At 59.4% G+C, this 18,552-nt stretch overlaps 1 protein-coding gene across 10 annotated transcripts in view; it reads left to right on the top strand.

Annotated features, from left to right (window-relative positions):
• Window positions 1–3,923: 3,923 nt before the first annotated feature.
• Window positions 3,924–18,552, top strand: part of PLEKHA6 (pleckstrin homology domain containing A6) — a 39,230-nt gene continuing 24,601 nt past the window's right edge. For 3 of the 10 annotated variants that reach the window (XM_048926148.1, XM_048926147.1, XM_048926150.1), the window contains exon 1: window positions 18,066–18,188. In XM_048926148.1, coding sequence (XP_048782105.1) covers window positions 18,076–18,188 — 113 coding nt within the window. In that variant the 5' untranslated portion in view covers window positions 18,066–18,075. Of the gene's footprint in view, window positions 4,063–7,375; window positions 7,559–18,064; window positions 18,189–18,552 lie in introns of those variants that run through there. The other 7 variants (XM_048926151.1, XM_048926152.1, XM_048926157.1 and 4 more) reach the window with 6 other exon arrangements.

The raw sequence follows: 18,552 nt of genomic DNA, 5'->3' as shown, positions 1-18,552 counted from the left end.
GCTCTCAGAGGGTTAAGTTGATGGGTTTGGTTTTTCCTTTTCCTTTTTTTTTTCTTTCCCTCCCTCCTGGGTTATTTGCAGCAGCAAACACAACTCGGGTGGAAGGTCTGAGCTAAGCAAGTGTTTGCTCGGGGTGGGGGCAGGAATTGTTCTGCATTTCCCAAGCGGTGAGAAGAGCACAGGACCGGGCTGCTGGGTGCTGTGCCCATGGCAGATGACATCGACTGGCTGGACCTGCCGGGCAGGTGGACCTACGGTGTCTGCGGGGATGGCCGCATCTTCTTCATCAAGTAGGGTCCCACCGCAAGGCCAGGGAGGGGATGGGGCATGGGGTCTTGGGGGAGTCTGGCTTCTGGGTCGCTGCGTGGCTGTGGGGCTGCAGGGGATGAGGGCTCAGCCTGGGGCCCCCATCCCTGAGCAAGGGCTCCCACCTGCTGCTTTCCTATTGCATGTGATCCGCTCTCCTTGCTCCCCGTTTCTCCCCTCTTGGGGTTTTATCCCAGATGCTTCCTGATAGATGCTACTTTTCTTTTCCTGAAAATCTGCTCCTTCCCTTTCCTTTGGCTGCCAAAGTTATCCCTATCACCAAAGAGTGTGCAGGGATGCCCGGAGCACTCACTGCCTGCTCCTTATCTTTCACAGCGACGAGACCAAGTCCACGAGCTGGGTGCACCCCAGCACAGGTTACACCATCCAGAGCGGGCATTTCTCCTGCACCGGTAAGGAAAGGAGCCCTGCTCTGCAAGTGTGCTCCTCTGGGACAGCAGGAGGTGTGCAATGAAATGCTCCAGAAATGCATTAGAGATGCTGAGAAGCTGCTTTACAGCTTGAGTGTTTGAGGAGCTTTGAATGATGTACGAAGAAGTGTTGGGAATGCAAGTTTGGGGAATGCACGAGCCTTCGTAACATGGGGGGTGGGTTTGTAGCCAGAGGAGTTTGACTGGTGTGATGGGGAAGGGACCAAGCTTGCCCCTCTGGTACAATGCCCAAAAGCAGGGACAGGGAAGGATGACCCCCACTTCTGCTGTGTGCTTCCAGGGCTGCCCCGAGGCTGGGAGGTGGACACCACGCTGCACGGGGGCTTCTACTTCATCAAGTAAGTGATGAGGGCTGGGGGGAGCAGCTCTGCCTGCTGCTCTTGGTGCAGTTTACAGCCACAACCGATGCTGCAACCTCTGCCTGATTCTTCCCAGGGCACTGTTATGGGGTTTGCCCCTATCCTTTGGGGGTGTTGGTGCTGCTGGTCTTGCCTTGCACCCTAAAAAATGCTTTCTCATGTGGTTCAACCCATGTGCAGTGCCAGGCAGTGTGGTCTGGGAGGCTTTTGAATAGATCACCTGCTGGTGAATGGGGCTGGAGTTCATGCTGAGTGCCAAAGCATGAGATGGAAGGTGGGCAGGGGGTTCCTGTGGGTCATCTGTGCTGCTGCACATGCAGTTGTGACAGTGCTGTGGGCACCAGCAGCCAAACGACAGCACAGCTCTGGCTGGTGCAAATCCTTGCTTTCCTGACCCTGGTGAGGACATGGGCAGTGCCTGCACTCCTGCATTCCTGCACATGAAGGTTTCCTCCCTGCACAGCTTCCTTTGTGCTCCCCTCACCACAAAAGCCATCGAGGGCACCCAGCAGAGGCAGCAGCAGGACCTGCTCCCTGCTGCAGGCAGCTCCTGCACCAACTTCCCATTGCAGATGCAAAAATTGCAGATCCCTGGGGCACGTGGGCAGCCCTCAGCCCCCTGCCCCACATCTGGCCCTTGTGGAAGGGTCCCTGGAGCCACTCTGACCCTGTATGGGGAGTTTGGTTCCAGGCTGGTGCACTGACTGGGGACAAGAGCAATGGGATCGTAGCTCCATTGGGATACAGGTGACGGTGCTGTCTGCATGCACTGAGGCTGTCTCGCCTCCTGGAGCCTCATGCAGAGCTCCAGGTGAGGTGAGGGCATCACGGATGGGATCTCTGAGCCTTATCTGCCTCACTCAGAGGCTTCGCCGTGTGCTCAGCCCACGCTGAAGCCTCCGGGAGCAAAGATCCCGAGGCGAGCAAAGGGCTACAGTGAATCACTGTGATTATTGGGCTGATCTGCTGAGCAGAGATGGTTGTCCTTGAATCAGCCCAACTTTGTGTGGAGCAGCACAACACTGCTGGGAGCGGGGCTGGATGGGTGAGAGCTGCACAGGTGAGCCCTCCTTTTCAAGTTTGAGTGCCTGCAACGCTGCTCCACACCAGGGACTTTCCTCCCACTTCCAACCATTACTGTTGTGTGCAAAGTGTGCTGGTTCCCCATGCACCACAGCAGCTGGGCAAGCCTCAGTGGAGCAGGGAGAGTGTCGTGGCTGTGGCTGGGGGGCTGCCACCAGGGCTGCTCCCCCCTCCAGGCTGCATTTTACAGGAGCACCCATGAGGTGGCACTGGGGATGGCACAGCAATGCACGCTCTGCACATTGCTGCACGTGAGCCATTGGTTGCAGGGATGGGGCTCCTTGCTGAGGAGCAATGCTGGATACCATCCCCATCTGCACCAGTCTGTAGGGGTGGGGAAGGAGACAGCATCCAGCCCCTTCCCTGCTGAGTGCAGCTACAAAGGGCCCTTTGCTGCCCCACTCCTGCCTCCGGCTGGCTGCCCGGTTGGTGCCAGCAGAAGAAAAGGCTGCGCTGTGTCTGCGCCTTGGGGCTGAGACGTGATTGGGATCGACGTGACAGCACCGCGTGGCTTTTGTCCCTTTGTAAGGGGGGTAGGGAACAACCGGCCCCCAGCCTGGATGGAGTTGCTGCACCCTTCCTGCTGGGGCTCAGGGGCCAGTGAAGCTGGGGGTCCCCTTAAGAGCCCTCACTGCCCACGTCTGTGGGCTGTTCCACAGTTCTCAAGGCTCCTCTGGGTGACAGCAGGGGGGGGCAGAGTCCCACAGTGCTGCCTGTAGGGTGAAGGGGTGCTTGGGGGCAGCAATTGGGAGAGGGGTCCCTGTGCAGCGCAGGGAGGGAGGGAGGGGAAGGAGGATCTCACCCGTGGCTGCAGGGGAAGGAGGGGGAAATGCAGACTGCAAAGCCTTCAGTGAAAGCCACCCCCCTGCAGCCCCTAATACCTTGAGGCTATGGGAGTGATTATAGGATCAAGGGAAGCCGTGGTGTTTTCCCTCCTGGAGAATCCCATCCCTCCCCAGCCAGCACACATGTGCTAAGCATGGAGAGTCCCTGTGCAGTGTGGGGCCTGGGCTGGGCATAGACAGGGTCCCTGGTGGCTGTGACTGGCAGAAGTAGGGCAGTGCCATAGATTGGGACACGGTGCCATCGCTGTAGGGCTGGAATTTGCAGATCTGCAGCTCAGAAATTGCTGTGCTGCCAGGCGCTGGGGGTGGGTGCTGAGCAGGGCTGGGGGAGGATCTCTGTGCTCCAACCTGTGCTTGGCAAACTGTCCTGCTGCCCGGCCTCTGGGCACCTCCTCCCTGCAGGCTGTTCTCCCTGGGTTGCAGAGCCTGGAGGTGCTTCCTGCCCACCCCCCTCCCCCCCCCATATTCCTGGGGGGTTAACAGACGTGTTCCCCCCAGCCCTGGGAGATGTGGACTGCAGGAGAATGAATGTCCCGGCTATTTTCCAACGCTGGGATGTGGGGTTAGGGCTCGTGGTCACGGCTGTCCCCCAGCAATGCGATGCAGGGGGTGCGTGGTCACCCTCCTATACTGAGAAACAGAGGGGCTGCTCCCCCCTCCCCCTTCCTCCTCCCCCCGTGCTGCAGAGCCTCCCCGAGGATGCAGAGATCCGGGGGGCAAACAGCGCGGTCCCCCCTTCCCGCAGTGACGCAGAGAGCTCCGCTGCCGGGCAGAGGGGGGGAAGGGGGGGCACAGTGCGGCGGGGTGGGGGTGGCTGCTCGGTCGTCCCCCCCTCCTCCGCTCGGTGCCAGCCCGGCATCACGTGCCGCTCACGGTCCCCGAGCATGCCCAGCTCCCGCTCCGGCTCCCGCTCCGGCTCGGGCTCGGGCTGCGGCTCCGGCTCGGGCTGGGGCTGCCCCGGGAGGATGCTGAGCCTCTGAGTAACGGGGGGGGCCCGACCGCTGCCCGCCCTGCACGGTGAGTGCCCCTCAGGGCTGCCAACCCCCCCCCCCTCCTTCCTTCTCCCTCCTCCTCCTCCTCCTCTTCCTCCTCGGGTTTGCGGTAGGGGGTCGTGAAGCGGCAGAGCATCCCCAGATCGGGACGTGCGCTATGGGGCCGGCGGGGGGAGTCCTTCCTTGGGGTATCTGTGCTCCAAAGGGGGGGCCCAGCACTCCTGGGCTGCTCTGAATGTGCCCCGTGGTGCTGCAGAGGTGGCACCTTCTGACGGTCCCTGGGGAAACCCTTTCTGCAGTGACGTCGGTGAGCCGTGGGGACCCCCCCCCCCCCCCGAGCTGTCCCCACGGTGTGTTTGTGTGCTGAGTCCTCCCTTGTGTCCCCAACCCCACCGCTGTAGGATCTGTGCTTTGGGGCAGGTGGGGGGGGCTGGTCTCTGCATCTCTAAGGCCCCATGCTGATGGCTGGGGGGGCTCAGATTGTCAGGTTCCCCCCAGATATGCATGCACTGGGCTTGGTTTCATGGCTTTGTCAGGATGGGCTGCAAGCAATGCAGCCCGGGATGTTGTCTGGCACTTCCCTGGGCTCCATCTCACTGCCCACTTGTTAGCAGCACTGAGCCCCCCCATGGCGGTGTGTCAGCAGTGAGGTGCTGTGCTTTCTCACCCCCCCCCTGCTGGAGCACTGAGGTGTCTGGCAGAGCTGGAGATGGTCCCTGAGCAGTCAATGGCAGCTTTGTGACGCTGCTGCTAAATCTGAAGGCACACGCTCTGCTCCGTCATATGATGGTGCATGCTAAATTAAACACGGGTCTGTGAATCCCATGTGGAAGGGCTGGGACTGATCACCCCACGGCAGTGGGGAGGGGGCACGTGGCCATCCCTGGGTGTACAGGGGAGTGGGCAGCTCTGCTGGAGGCCGTGCATTGAAGAGACCAGAGTGGCATTTGCTGGGGATGATGTTCCTCCAGGCAGACGAGGCTGTTGGTAGGCAGTGCATGCTGCTCTGCAGCTGAGAATTAGCAGCATCCGTCGGTTTCTCCCACTTCTACATGCTGAAGGTTTGCAGCCCGCTGTGCATCGCATTGCATCCTGCTGTGCATCCCACTGCACATCCCATTGCATCCCACTGTGCATCGCAGGGCAGAACCTGGGCATTCTGCTCTCCAGGAGGAATTGCTCCTGGCCTGCTCTGATCCGTGCTTCTTGACCCCTTTACTCTGCTGGGGAAGAACTGGTGAAAGGTTCTGGTGGAGCAGACAAGCAGCTCTCTTCATGGCTTTGGGCAGCCAGACCAGTGCCAGCCTCACTGGGAGCCGTGTTTTCCTGCTGAGTTCCCATAGAAACCGGCAGGAGCAGCAGCAGGGCTCGCAGGACTGAGGAGAGGAGGGACAGGCATGGATGGAAGGGCGAGCTGCACGCCTGGCACTGCAGGAGGAAGCTGCTGTGCCTGCTGCACCTCCCCGGCTGCTCCCTGCTTGCAGGAGGATGCATCAGCATCACCCGATCTGCAAGGCTTTTATGTGCATGCGTGCATGTGTGCATGTGCCTGTGCACGCGTGTGTCCATGTGTGGATGTGCATTTGCACCCGTGCACGCTGCTGCCTGCTGGCCGGCCCTGTGCTCTGCTGCTCTGCAGCCAGGCCTGGCATTGCCTGAATGCTGCAAACATCACCCAGATGGGCAGCCAGGGCTTAATCCCCCGCCAGGCTGTCGAGCTCAGCTTAACCCCTTGCAGCCGGGCTGGGGCTCGGGGTTCTTTTCTTCTCCATCTGTATCCGCAGGAATCAGCTGGGCTGGGATTTCTCCTGCCTGTCGTTTCTAGCTGGAGGGGAAAGCACTGCTTCTCTGCCTGCCCTCCTCCCTTTCTCTTCTCTCTCTTCTCTCTCAGGCATTTGTAGTAGCATCCCCCCTTCTGTTTTCCATAGCTTGAAACACGATAATCCACAGCAGGCAGAAAGAGTGCAGCAAGGAATGCGCCGTCTCCTCTTTAGCCTCATTTTCCCCCAGGATCTGCCAGCTCCGTGGCTGCAGGGGGGCACCCAGCTGTGCAGTGCTGCCCCATCCCAGTGGTACTTAGGGGTGTTCTGTGCTCCCCCAGCCCCAGATCTTTGTGATGGGGGCAGCAGGATGAATTGTGCTGCTGTCGCATTGGTTGTGCTGGTGCTCAGGTTGTGCAGAAAGGCTGTTGTTGGTTTGGGGTTTTTTTGTGTGTGTGTTGTTTGCTTTTTCTTCCTGGATTTTTGGTGCAGTTTTGCTTTTGGTTCAGTTTTCACTCCGTGCAAAGCAGTGAAAGCAGCAGCTGGGTGAGGTGGCAGGGAATCAGGTTGGGTGATGGCAGCGGCCGGTGGTGGCCTTAATCTGTGAATTTACCAAAGCTCTTTAATAAAGATTCAAAGTCACCAACTTCTCAATTAAGGGATGAGACAGCGCTTGATCCACGTTTCTGGGTCAGCCGGAGAAAGGCCGTGTCAGCCCCGGCTGATGGCTTCCCTTTGATGTTTCTGAAGGAGACATCCTTTGCATAAGGACCGCGCTGTGATGCAGCAGCAGGGCTGAGCTGCTCCCTCACCCCCCGGAGCCCCGAGGAAAGCCTCTCCCATCCCCTGTGTGCGCTGCGGGGACACGGCCGGGCCAGTGCCACCACGCCGGGGGTGACACCGCTCTGCTCTGGGGCTGGGTGGGCTGCGTCGTGCCGGAGCCCCCAGCGACTCCAAGGGTGCTCATAACCCTCTGTTTACTCAAACAGCAGCCGCTTGCATGGGTGTTAATTGCAGAAGCTGGCAAAGCACTAATTAGGGGATAATGAGACGGCTTTTGTGCGCGCCTGGCGTCCCGTCGACAGACAAACGCCCTGCTCTAAACATGCTGCTCCGTGTCCGTGCTGCCTGCTTGGGTGATCCTTACGGGTCGGGATATTCTATGAGTCTATGGCGATTCCCCGCTCCGCGTTACGATCCCCACTCAGGGTCCTGCCGGCTCGCCTCCCCCCCCCTCCACGCACAGCACTTTGGATGCTGCTCCCCATCTGCCCCCATTGCTCCATCCCAGCATAGCAGTGCAGCTCAGGGTTTCCTTCCACACCTCCCATATCACCGGCTCCCAGTGAAGCCGTGCGATGCCCTTCTGTTCAATGTTCCTCTCATTGCAGCTGAGCAGCTCGGGTGCAGCTGTGCTGCCCTGAGCCCCAGTGCTGGTAATTAAACGGCAGCCAGAGCCTTCGCAGTGCAGCCCTTTGTTCTCAGCAGGGCTCAGGCTGTCCCCATCCCCCGGTGGTAAGGGGCACGGGACCGGAGCTGGGAGCATTGGCAGAGCAGAGCATCCCCTGCAGCCCACATCCTCGTGCTGTGCACAGCTCCGTCACCCATCTCCCGCCGAGCAGCAGAGGCTGCTGTTCCTCTCCTGCTGCCTGCAGTTGCTGGGGACTCACAGCAGCGCTCTTCTCCTCGCCTCCCTTACGTAAGCAGCGGCGGCTGCTCCGACAGCTCAGCACCACCGGGGCCTGGAGCCTCGCAGCTCAGGTAAGAGTCGCCCCTGCAACGTGTCTGGAATAGGTAGAGGTGCTGCTGCCGTGCTCAGCCTTGGGGTCTCACATTGGGGGTGAGCTGGGAGGAATGCGCCGTGTTTGGATCCGTCTCCATCCAGGCTGGCAGCTGGAGGAACAGCCAGGACCAGTCTGGCAGCACCGGGAGCACTGAGCTCCCCATCCAGCTCGGCCGGTTCTTACCCAGCCCCGCTCTCCCCATTCCCGGGGCACCGTTTGGGAGATGCAGTGGGCGCCGTGCTCAGCACCTTCCTGGGTTCTGTGCCCCCAGGGGACGGCGCTCGGCGCCGGGTGAGGATGGGGTGTGTGCACCCATGGCACTGTGCCCCACACACAGCCGTGCTGGGGCTCAGCATCCCAAGGGCCAAACATCCACATAGTGCTGTGTTGCACCCGTGCTCCAGGCTGGGCATCTGAAAGCCTTTGGGGGACTCTTTGTGGTGGGTGCTGAGCTCTCGTGCAGTGCTGTGATCCGGCAGGTGAGGGCTAATTGTGGCTTCAAATGAGCTGCTGCAAAGGGCTCACCTGGCGCAGGTGGTGTGGGTGAGGGTGAGCCTGGCTGCTGCTCTGCACGGCTGCTCGCACGGCTGTGTTCCAGAGGCTCATCCTGACCTCTGCATTTGGGATCACGGGAGGTGGAACCCCTGGGTTGCGCAGGGATTCCCTTCCTTTAAATCCACGGGTGATTTGGAGGTTTGGGTTTGAGCATCCCTTGGGTGCAGGATGGGGTCAGGCAGCGAGACAACACCCATCCCCATAGAGGACCCTTGGAAGCACTAATTCTGCAGGGTTGGGAGGCCAAGTTCTGTTGGGTTCATAGGGAGGGGATGTGGCTGCCTGTGTGGTGACCCAACCCCCCCTGACCCTCAGCAGGGCTCAGCTCTGCCCCTGCTGCTCTTCGGGGCATGGTGGATCCCCAGAGCCATCTGCTCAATGTGCCGAAACTGATTTTCAAGCCTTTATTCTTCCGGAGAATTTGAAAACGAGTTGGAACCCTCAGGGTCAGGGAAGCAAATCGGGAGATGGAAATCTGTCAGTTTCGCGTGTGGCTGATTGCTTTTAATTGCAGAGTGCTGGGCAGTTGGGCAGGCAGTGCTGGAGCAGAGCTCCAAGCCGCAGCGCTCCTTTGCAACGCATCCTCCATGTGAGCGTGGGATTTCTTTTCCTCCTTTTCTTTTTTTCTTAAGTGCATATTTTGTGAATGTGCAAACGCAGTGACCTTTGGCAGGGGCCGCCTGCAGCTCCGTTGCTGCCTGCCGGCTGCTCTCCTGCCTGTCAGGGAGATGAGGGATTCGAGAGCTACGTGCGAACTCTACAGCCCCTGGGCTCCAACTCTCAGCTGCAATCGTGGTGATGAGTTCCCGGAGGGGAGCGCAGAGCTCCTCATCTCTGCCTGTGTGCTACGAGATGTAGGGCCCTTCAGCAGCCATCAGCGCTGCCGCTTCGTGCCCTGTCCCTCATCTCCTCCCTGCCAGCTGTGAGCTGCTCTTGGAGTGACCTTGTCCTTGCTGCCATCATCGCAGGAGGAGCGGGTGCTGGTGCATCCATTGGGGTGAGCAACCAGGAATGGGGCCAGCGGGTCCAACTCCTGCCTGGCACAACCAGCTCCTCGTGTTGCCCCATCTCCCAGTGTCCTCGGGCACGAGATAGGGCCACGACCTCCTATGGGCTGCAGACAGATCTGTGTGAGCCCACTGGAGATAAGGGCTGTGCCGGCGGGGAGCCAGCAGGAATGTGATTTATGTGGTTAAAGTTCACCTGCTCTTAGGGGACGTCCCCACTGATGGAGGGTTTGGGGTGGATGAGGCCGGTGCAGACCTTCCTGTGTCTGTCCTCGGTTTGAAGCCCTGGGATGGGGATTTTGGGGGCTCCTGGGGTTGCTCATGAGGATGCAGCGTCCTGTTGAGGTTGGGGATGTGATGCAAACGAAGCTCCCGCGCAAAAGCTGAGATCTCTGAGGATGGTACGAATGCAGAGAGAGGGGACAGCTGCTGTGCTGGTGCACAAGTGGGGAAACTGAGGCACATATCCTCGGTGGGGATCCAGGAGTCCTCCATCTTTTGCCCTGAGGTTTCCTGGGGTGTGTGTGTGTGCGTGTGCACACGCGTGCAGAATCCTGGCATCCAGCAATCCCATTTCCTGATCGGGGTTTGGGTGTTACCGTAGGATAATTATTCTGTAATTACTCTCTAATGAGGTAGCAATCCTGCGGTGGGGCTGCAATTAGGGCTTCCCCCCATCGGGTTGTGCCCTGAGCCCTGGCCTCATGCACGGGGTCCCTGCAGGTGGGTGCCCTTCACCCCTGGGCTGAGACAGGGAAATCTGGCCTGGGATGTGCTGCAGGAGGACTTTCCTCTACGCCCATCCCCCTCTCCCAACCAGCAGCACTGGGAACACTGGAGGGAGCTGGGGTCTGTCTGTGTGTTCCCACAGTGCTGGCGCACGGCCCTGGCACCGACCTGCACTGCTTTTCACTCCCTCCTGGCACCGGTTCCCCTGCCTCCAAGGCCCTGTGGGGATTTCCTCCAACTCTCCTTCTCTTGCCCTGCTGGCACAGCTGCTTCACTCCTGCTTGAGGCATCCCATCCCCCCTCCATCCCCAAACCCCCTCGGTGCCAACAGACATCAGCTCAGGATCCATCCTGCAGGATCACTGTGGCCAAGTGAACAGTGTGCTTGGTCCCTGAGGCTCAGGCTGACCCTGGCTGAGCACTGTGCCTTCTCCCTTCCTCCCATGCTGCAGGGCTGTTCCCTTCAGTCCCTTCCTAAATCTGGGTGCTGCTCAGAGCCAGGGATAGTGGAGCTCCAGCATCCGCTGCTGGTATTTATAGCCTGGCATGATGCTCGGAAGCAGGCATAGAGGGGGGGTTGTTTTGGTGTTATTTCTCCCCAAATCCTCCTATTTTCAAGGCCAGACTGATTCTGCTGGAGATAAAGGCATGCAGTGGGGCTGCCCTATGTCACCCCATGAGAGATGCTCGTACCTGGGGGACCTCAGATGGGATTTTCTCATCAAGGAGGAGAAGCAGCCAAGATGGGGTCAGGTGAAATCCGTGTGCCCTGCGCTCACCCTTTCAGTTTGTTTTCCCAGGCAGCATCTCTCCTTTCAGCTCAGCTGAGCAGCAATGATTAGCAATTCCTGCTTTCATTGCAAACCCAATGCGTGCTGCATGCCTTCCCCACCCTCCCCCACCACTACCATTCCCTGCTGGGGGGACCTGCTCCACATCTTCCGATGCAAACTGTTTGTTTCAGTGTTGCCTTTTATTATTTGTTTCTTTCTCCTCCTCATCCCAGAATCAAATAGATTCTCTAATTTAGAAACAATGAGCAGCAGTCGAAGTGGGAACGTAATGAATCTTTTAAAGCTCGTTAGTGTGAGAGGTTGCCTTGCACTGCGGGGTGGCCAAGGGGTGCCCATGGTGGGGGGTCAGCGGGGGTCCTGTGGGACAGTGCATGCCATGGAATGTGGGGTTCAGTCCCACATTTCTGGGATCGTGGGTCAGGACCTGAGACTGAAGGGGCCGAGATCAGCCCCAATGCTGGTGCAGCATTTGGGATGTGGATGCTGAGACCTTGCTTAGATCCCACAGCCTTGGGGGGACAGTGCAGTAGGGCAGCAGCCACCCTGTGCTGCAGAGTGGAGGGAGGGCTGCTGATAGTGAAGAGGCTGCTTGGAACCTTATGTTATCCCTCATGTGCTGGGCTTATCAGCAGACGTGCTGGTGCTGGAGATAAAGGGGACCTTGGGTTCAGGCTGGGGCTGGCGGGGGCACTGATGCTCCTTGTGCTGGCATTGGGTGGGCTGTGGAGATGCATGGACATTGGGGGGTGCACCCTCTGTGGTTGAGGACTGGGGAGGAGTCCCCCCAAGGCATGGAGCAGCCCCTCCAGCTGTGCTCCCACCCTCAAGGGGGATTAGGGTTATGGGAATGGCGTGAAAGGCTCGACACCAGCTCTTCTTCTCCATAAGGAAAAGGAAAAAAAGAAGGAAAAATGCCTTTCAGACAGCTCAAAGTCCTTTGGGATGCTGACCGTGGGGAGGAAATCCCTGCCCCAGGCTGTCTGATCCCCACTGCACCCAGCACAATCCCATTTCTCAAAGGCAAAGTTGTTCTTCTGAAGAAGCATCTTAAGATCTCGGGGTCAGCGTGCTGCTGTGTGGGGTTGGAGCAGCCGGGATGAACTGGTCATGGTGCTCTGTGTGCTGCCAGCACTTCCATGGGAGCAATGGGGACGAGGAGACAGGTGGTGGCCCTGCCCTGGGAGGAACAGCAGAGGGTGCAGGGAGCCGTGCACGGAGCGGAGCTTGGCGTGTCTCCTTGCAATCAGGTGGAGCAATGGGAGAGGAGGAGGAGGCAGGTGCTGGGCCTCGTGAACAGGCTGTGATTGTTTGTACCACAGCAGCGCCCACAGCTGCTTGTGCAAGCGGGGCAGGGAGTTGGCTCAGAGCTGTGCTGGGCTCGTCACACCTGGGACAGAGGATCTTCAGGTGAATCTGGCCTCAGGAGCTGGAGGAGCACAGGAGGACCCTTAGCTGTGCTCGTGCTCTCTGCTTTCCCAGCACAGTGGAGAAGGGTCCTCATGGATGCACCCGCAAAGAATCTCTCTGTGCCAGCAGTCCTGGGGCTCCCATTTCCCAGTGGCAATGCCCCAGTGCTGTGTTCCCTGAGCAGGGGGCACAGCTCCTTCTCTCCCTGCAGGCAGCTGCAGGATGAAGCAAGCAGCCGAGCGTGCAGCCCGGCCCCGCCAATGGTATGTGGCCGCCCCGGTTCTGGGCTGCAGGTGAGCCTGGAGAATTGGGAAAAACAGGGCAGGGTTTTGTCTTCTTGAATGTTTCCTCCCACTGCAGGAAGTACAGCCACGGTGGCACAAGGAAATCCCACAGTAGCACTGGCACAGAGAAGCCCCACGGTGGCACTGGCACGCTCTGGTTGTTAGGAGATGGCGAGTAGAGGGGCTCTGCTGTGGGGATGGCAATAGGCCTAGGGGTGAAGCTTTTGGCACCACGGTGGTCATGACCCCATCATGGTTTGTGCATGCCTGTTGCTGCTGGGTGAGGGATGCAAATGTGCTCGTGAGCACAGGCATCTGCTTGGCTGACCCTGCGTGCTGCTGAACCCCTCCATCTGACGGTGTGAGGCTTCCATACTGCTGCTCTTAGCACCCACGTGGTACTCAGCCAGTGCCCACCACAGGGTCACAACACCTTTGCCATGAGATGCAGAGCTGGGAGGGACAAAACCCCACCTCTGCAATGTGCCATACCCCAGCACCAGGCTGTGCTTGGAGTCCATACCAGCGTGCTTAAGTCCAGCACTGCTGACGGGGGTCTCCATGGCACAGCTGTGCCCCATAGAGTGCTGGCGTGGCTGTGAGCAGGCGGGAGTGGCGTGCAAGCTGGGGGTGTGCGTGTGTGCGAGCGCCTGTTTATATAGCAGGCAGCCAACCTGCACTCTCAGATTTCAGACCTTGCTTATCAGCCCCCGGCAGCACTCGCTTGGACGTGGCGGCTCTCGGTAGCTGCTTCCCCCTTCCCTGCAGCCGGCGGCAGCTCCCAGCAAGCAGGTCAGGCTGAGCCTGGGTCTGGGTGGTTGGTGGAGCTGGGGGTGGACGGAGGGGTACTGGAAGAAAGGTTTGGGATAGCGGAGGGGCAGCAGGAAGCTGGGCTTTGCTGGATGTTGGCTGCAGAGCTGCTCGTGCAGCGCTGAGGAGTCGGGTTGAAGCTGGCACTGGTGGGCACAGATAAGGTGAGGGTGTGCAGGGGCATGGAAAAGCTGAGGATCTGCAGGGATGTGGGCACGGATAGGGTGAGGATTTGCAGGAATACTTGTCCCCGTTTGCTGGTAAACACAGCATACAGCCGAGGCTTTGTGCCCATGAGCACAGCACAGTGCCTGTGTGCACCCTGCCAGGGGTTAAACATCCTACAGGGAGCTCAGTGGCACCTGTGGGAGCACTGATAGCTGGCAGGGCTGGGAGCAGGGCAGGGGCAGCCCAGAGGGCTGAGCACACAGCTGGGCTTGCAGCAGGATGCGGGCTGGGGTCCTGCTGACTGTGTCCATGCTTTGTGCCATTGGCTGGCTTTGAAACCAGGGAGAGCACCAACCCTTCTGGCTGGGGGATAATACAGCAAGTTGCTTGGGATGCTGCTTCAAGCCACCTCTGCAGCTGGAAGCAGGACATGGCTGCATCCTTCTGGCGTCAGACACATCCCCCCTGCAGTTCCCACAAGCTGGCAGGGCTGCCCCCAGCTCCTGCATCCCCTCCCTGGGGTGTGCATGGATGGGGACACGATGCTCTGCACTGAACCCACGCTGCTTTTCCATGTCTGTGGCAGCAAATCTGTTGACAGGGCAATGGTGGCATCTTGTGTGTCAGAGTCTGTAACCAAGCCATCTCCACATCTCTTATCTCCTGCACCGCTGAGATAAGGCAGGAAGCACCCATGCGTGTGGTGCAGCTGCAGTTCTGGATGGATTTTCAGAGCTGGATGTCACATCTGCTGTCCCTGCGTGGTGCCTGCAGCATCCTGCTGAGCAAGGATGGCACGTGGAGAGGGAGAATAGGCCTGTGAGCCCAGTGCATGGCTGGCTTCCTTCCACTCAGTGGTCTCCTAAGGAGTTAAGTTTGATCACACCTCCAGGTGCAATCCCTCGATTCCTGAGGACTTCCTAACATCCTGGTCCAGAAATTTCAGCCAAATGTAGCCGAGATCTGCAATCTTCATGCGTGGTCCTACAGTTCTGAGTGGACAGCTGTGAGCGAGCAGAGCCATGGTACTGCATGGATGATTGTGCTCTTCTGTACCTGCCCATGGAGCAGCAGAGAATCCAGCTCTGACACAAACCCATCCGGAGCTGCTGGGCTGCCCCAGAACCTGCTGGAGGCGAGCACCCACCTGGATCTGCCTGTCTCTGCCCTCCAGAAACTCACTGCCAGCCTCTGGCTCTTCCCAGCGCCGCCTTCCTGGAGCAAACCAGTTCTTTATAGAGGGCAATAACCAGCTTTGCTCATCTCAACTGGGACAAAGAGGAAGCCTGATGCAATTCCCCAGCCCCTGCTGCTGGGAGCCTCCTCCAGGGGATGCTGCAGGCAGGTGCAGTGGCAAAGGGATGCAACCAGGCTCCAGCACCAGCTCGGCAGCTCCCGCCCCACCTGCGTCCCTCCCCAGGCACAGCTGCAGGCACTGAGGTCCCATCAGGCTGTCACCCACTGCCCAGGGCTGAGAGCAGCACTGCAACCTCTGTGGGATGAGCACAGAGTCAGGGCTGGGCTGCAGACAGAGCCTGAAGTGCTGCATCTCCCCTCCTCGCTTGGAGCTGGATTTATTTACTGGATACTGGGAGAGAAAGGGGAACTGGCAACGGGCTCGCTTGCAAATGGGATTTCTGGGAAGTGGAAAGCTGGCTTGCTTTCAGCCCGAACTGTCCTGATTTCCAATTGGAAACATCCCACGGTGACTAAACTTCATTCAGGGGAAGATCTCGTTGCGTGGAGCTGACGCTGCTCTGCACAGCGCGGCCGTGTGGAGGTGGTGACAGCAAAGGGCCGTTTGGTGGCAGAGAGGCACTGCTCTGGGTTTGCACTGACCTGAGAAGCTCTGCTCCGTGGGGCTGCAAAGCCTTGCAGCTCTCTTTGCTTTTCCCACAGCAAATTTCTCGCTTTTCTCCCGGCGAATTCCTTGCTTTTTCCCTCTGCAGCTGTCCCTGGGACCTCACTGGGAGCGCTGCTGAGGACATGGCCTCAGTGATTCACCACGAAGCCGTGCCCCAGCTCAGCCCTGCGACACGGGGCGTGATGGGCTGGAGGCAGCCATAAACCCAGGGCACGGCTGTCCCGTCACTGCTGAGCCTGTTCCAGTAGCAACTGGGCTCAATCCCGGGTATTTTAATGGCTTGTGGAGGAGGCTGATGGCTGGGTGTGCAGTGAGCCCAGCCCTGCAGGCTGCACCGTGGCGGTGCCACCTCTGGTTGCGTTGCTGCAGTGCTGATAGGAACCGGTCAGAGCCGTCAGGAGCTGCTTTGAGGGTGGTTGGGGGACAGCGAGGCAACAGCTTTTGTCCCAGGTCCTTGTCCCATCCTGAGGGTCTGACAGAGCTGGGGAGCAGAGCCCCTCCATGCATGCTTTGTGGGCCTCTGGGATTTGCTCTGAGTGCTCTGAAACACTGATCTGTGTCTGCCTCAAGCCATGCTCTGGATGCACAGCCCCAGCAGTGCTGGTGTCCCCCACCTGCCTGTGGTGGCACTGCTGCTGTGCCCTTCTGAGCAGAGCCACTCCTGCGGTGCGCTCAACCAGCCCGGCCCATCCCTCTGTCTGGGCTCCGTGTGTTTGGTTTGGTCTGAAATCTGTTTGCTTACAAACAAAGCTCAGGCTGTGGGGAACCTTTGGTTCCTGCTCTGTTTGTACGCAGAGGCTGCGGCGTGGACGCGTGCACAGGCAGGGCTGTGCTGGGGGCTGCTGGTGACAGGGCCAGGGCGTGCGGCACGTTGCTGTCACATTGGAGGTGGCACTCCTGGATACTGGGGAGCCCTTTTGGCTGCTCCTCCATTGCACACCCGTGCTATATTCACATGCTTCTCCCAGAGCTGCGTGCAGGGCTGTGGGTCCTTGCAGGGACCGAGAGCCTCATTCACCCCACGTAGATCAGGGCTGCTGCCTGCACCATCCTTGAGAGCTGCCTGGCACCACGCACTTGCACAACCAAAATGCGTGTGCTCTTGCATCACAGCACGGTTGCAAGCTGTTCTGAGCCTACGAAGGCTCAGGATCAGATCTGGAAACAGTGAGTTTTCCCACTGCCACCGTCACACCCATGCAGAGGTACAGAAAGCACAACACTGCACTGGAAAGGCCCTTGGGATGGCAGTGGCTTTGCCAGAGTGAGACTGTACCAGCTTCGCTGCAGCACGGGGACTGTGAACTGCAGCACATGAGCCTCTTTGCAAAGATCCAAGCTAGCTGCTTGTTCCCCCCCTTCCTCTCCACTGTAACAGGTGTGGGGCTGCACACCGTGCGCCGGCACAGCCGGCAATGCCAGGAATGTGCCGAATGCGTCGGGGCTTGACTGCAGGAGGTCTGGGCACAGAGCAGCCGATGAGTCACTTGGAGGGCTGGCAGCAGCCCATGAACCCATGGACAAGTGAACCCAAAGTCTCCCCCAAACCCAAATCCATGCGAGAAGCAGCCGCCGTCCAACCCGCAGCTGGCTGGATGCTCTGAGCCCGTGCTGTGCTGTGGTGGCGGCAGTGGGGCTGAGGGTTTGGCATTGGGGGTGGAAGCAGAACGATGTTTTGCCCCCCAGCATCCCGAGTTGCTGCCCCGGGAATGGGAAATCCAAAGGCTGCACCCATATGCAAAGGGGCCGAGCCCTGCTGCAGGCAGATCTTATCGGCCGCCGCATCTGTGCTTATTTACAGCTCACTCCTGTCTGTGTGGGTTTTTTTGGCCGTTCGATGGTCTTCTATCTTGATTAAAACCATTCCCACAGCAGCCCTCTGCTTTCCAGCCTTCACGGGGTGGTGCCGTGCAGATGTTTGTCCAAAGCTATTTATGAGCACTCGCAGCCTGGACGCCCCCGGGGTTGCAGCCAGGGCTGAGCTGCTGGAGAAGACAAAATCCACTGCGTGTCTGTGTCTGAAATCCCAATCTGCATCGGGCTGTGAGTACCTCTACCCCATGGCTGCAGCAATGGGACCGCGCTGAAGGAGGGGAGCATGGGCTGAGCGTGGATGTTTGCTCCATTGCTGCAGGAAAAGGGGAAGCACGGGGCTGGGGATGGAGATGCTTTCCTTACCCCGCGAGTCTGCTTTGGTGGCTGAGCTTTTTCTCATCCCCTCAGTGGCTGCAGGCACTGATGTGCTCTGGCATGGGATGGTGGGGGCCGGCGGCAACTGCAGCCCAAGGTTAATCATCAGCTGCCCCACAGGATGGCTAACAGTAGTGGGAAGGGAAGGAGATGTGTCCAGTCCTCGCAGCACTGGGGGGGTCTGTGCCTGGGGAGCAGGGAGATGTCCTTGCCAAGGGATTAACCCTGTACTGACATCACGCCTGGCTGCAGGTGGTGACTTTTGTTAGAGGGAACGTTTGCCCTTCCCCAACAGACAGGGACGGTGCCAGCTGCGTGCTGCACCCCACAGCATCCTCCTCTCTGCTATTCTCCGCTGCTCATTGGGCTGCAGAGTCCAGCCTCACTGCACAGAGGCAGGATGAGGCCCTCAGGGTCGGAGACGTGGAGCAGCGTGGGATGCTCATAATGAGGACTTTGCAACCGCCACCAGGTGCAGCTGCTCAGTGCTGTAGGGACAGGCAGGAATCCCCCAGGGTGCAGAGCCCCTCGGGAGCCCCTTTGCGTTGGGAGAGGGTGGATGGGTGAGCCGCACCGCGGTGACGTGCGAGGGGCTTTGGGACACCGTAACCAACGCCGATGGAAGAATCCTACCGCTGCGGCGCGGTGCCGAGGGGGTTAAAGCAGCCGGGCTGCGGTGGCTGTTAATGATTGATACTGACCGCGGTCCCGAAGGGCTCTGCAGGAAATCATCCAGCGGCAGCTCACAGCCGCCGGCTTTGGCAAACGGTGCGGACGGAAGGGACGCGCGGTGGCGGCGGTGAGTGCGTGCGGTGCGGTGCGGTGCGGTGACACACGTGGGCCATTGTCTGCGGGCGGGGGGGGCGCGGGGCGACGCGGATGCGGCCGCCGAAGTGTCAGTGCGGTGCCCGTCGCCGAAAGGATGCTGTCGCGATTATCGTGTGCGGTGGTTTAAGCAGGTGCTGAGGATTTAACCCGAAAGGATTTCCCCATGCTGCTGCCGTAATCCCCCACCCCTGACCTGAGTTGCCCGAGGAGAGCTCGGCTCTGGTTTGCTTTCTGCCTCGATTGCTTCAGACAGGTATTTCTGCTGCTGGAGGTGGTTTGGTAAAGAGCTTAGGGAGAGCTTTATATCCCTCAGGCCTGGGGTTGGTGTGCGGTTC

Source organism: Lagopus muta, chromosome 24 (assembly GCF_023343835.1).
Source record: "Lagopus muta isolate bLagMut1 chromosome 24, bLagMut1 primary, whole genome shotgun sequence".
NCBI lineage: Eukaryota > Metazoa > Chordata > Aves > Galliformes > Phasianidae > Lagopus > Lagopus muta.
The sequence above is the reverse complement of the archived record's forward strand: the minus strand, read 5'-3'. Positions and strand labels throughout refer to the sequence as shown.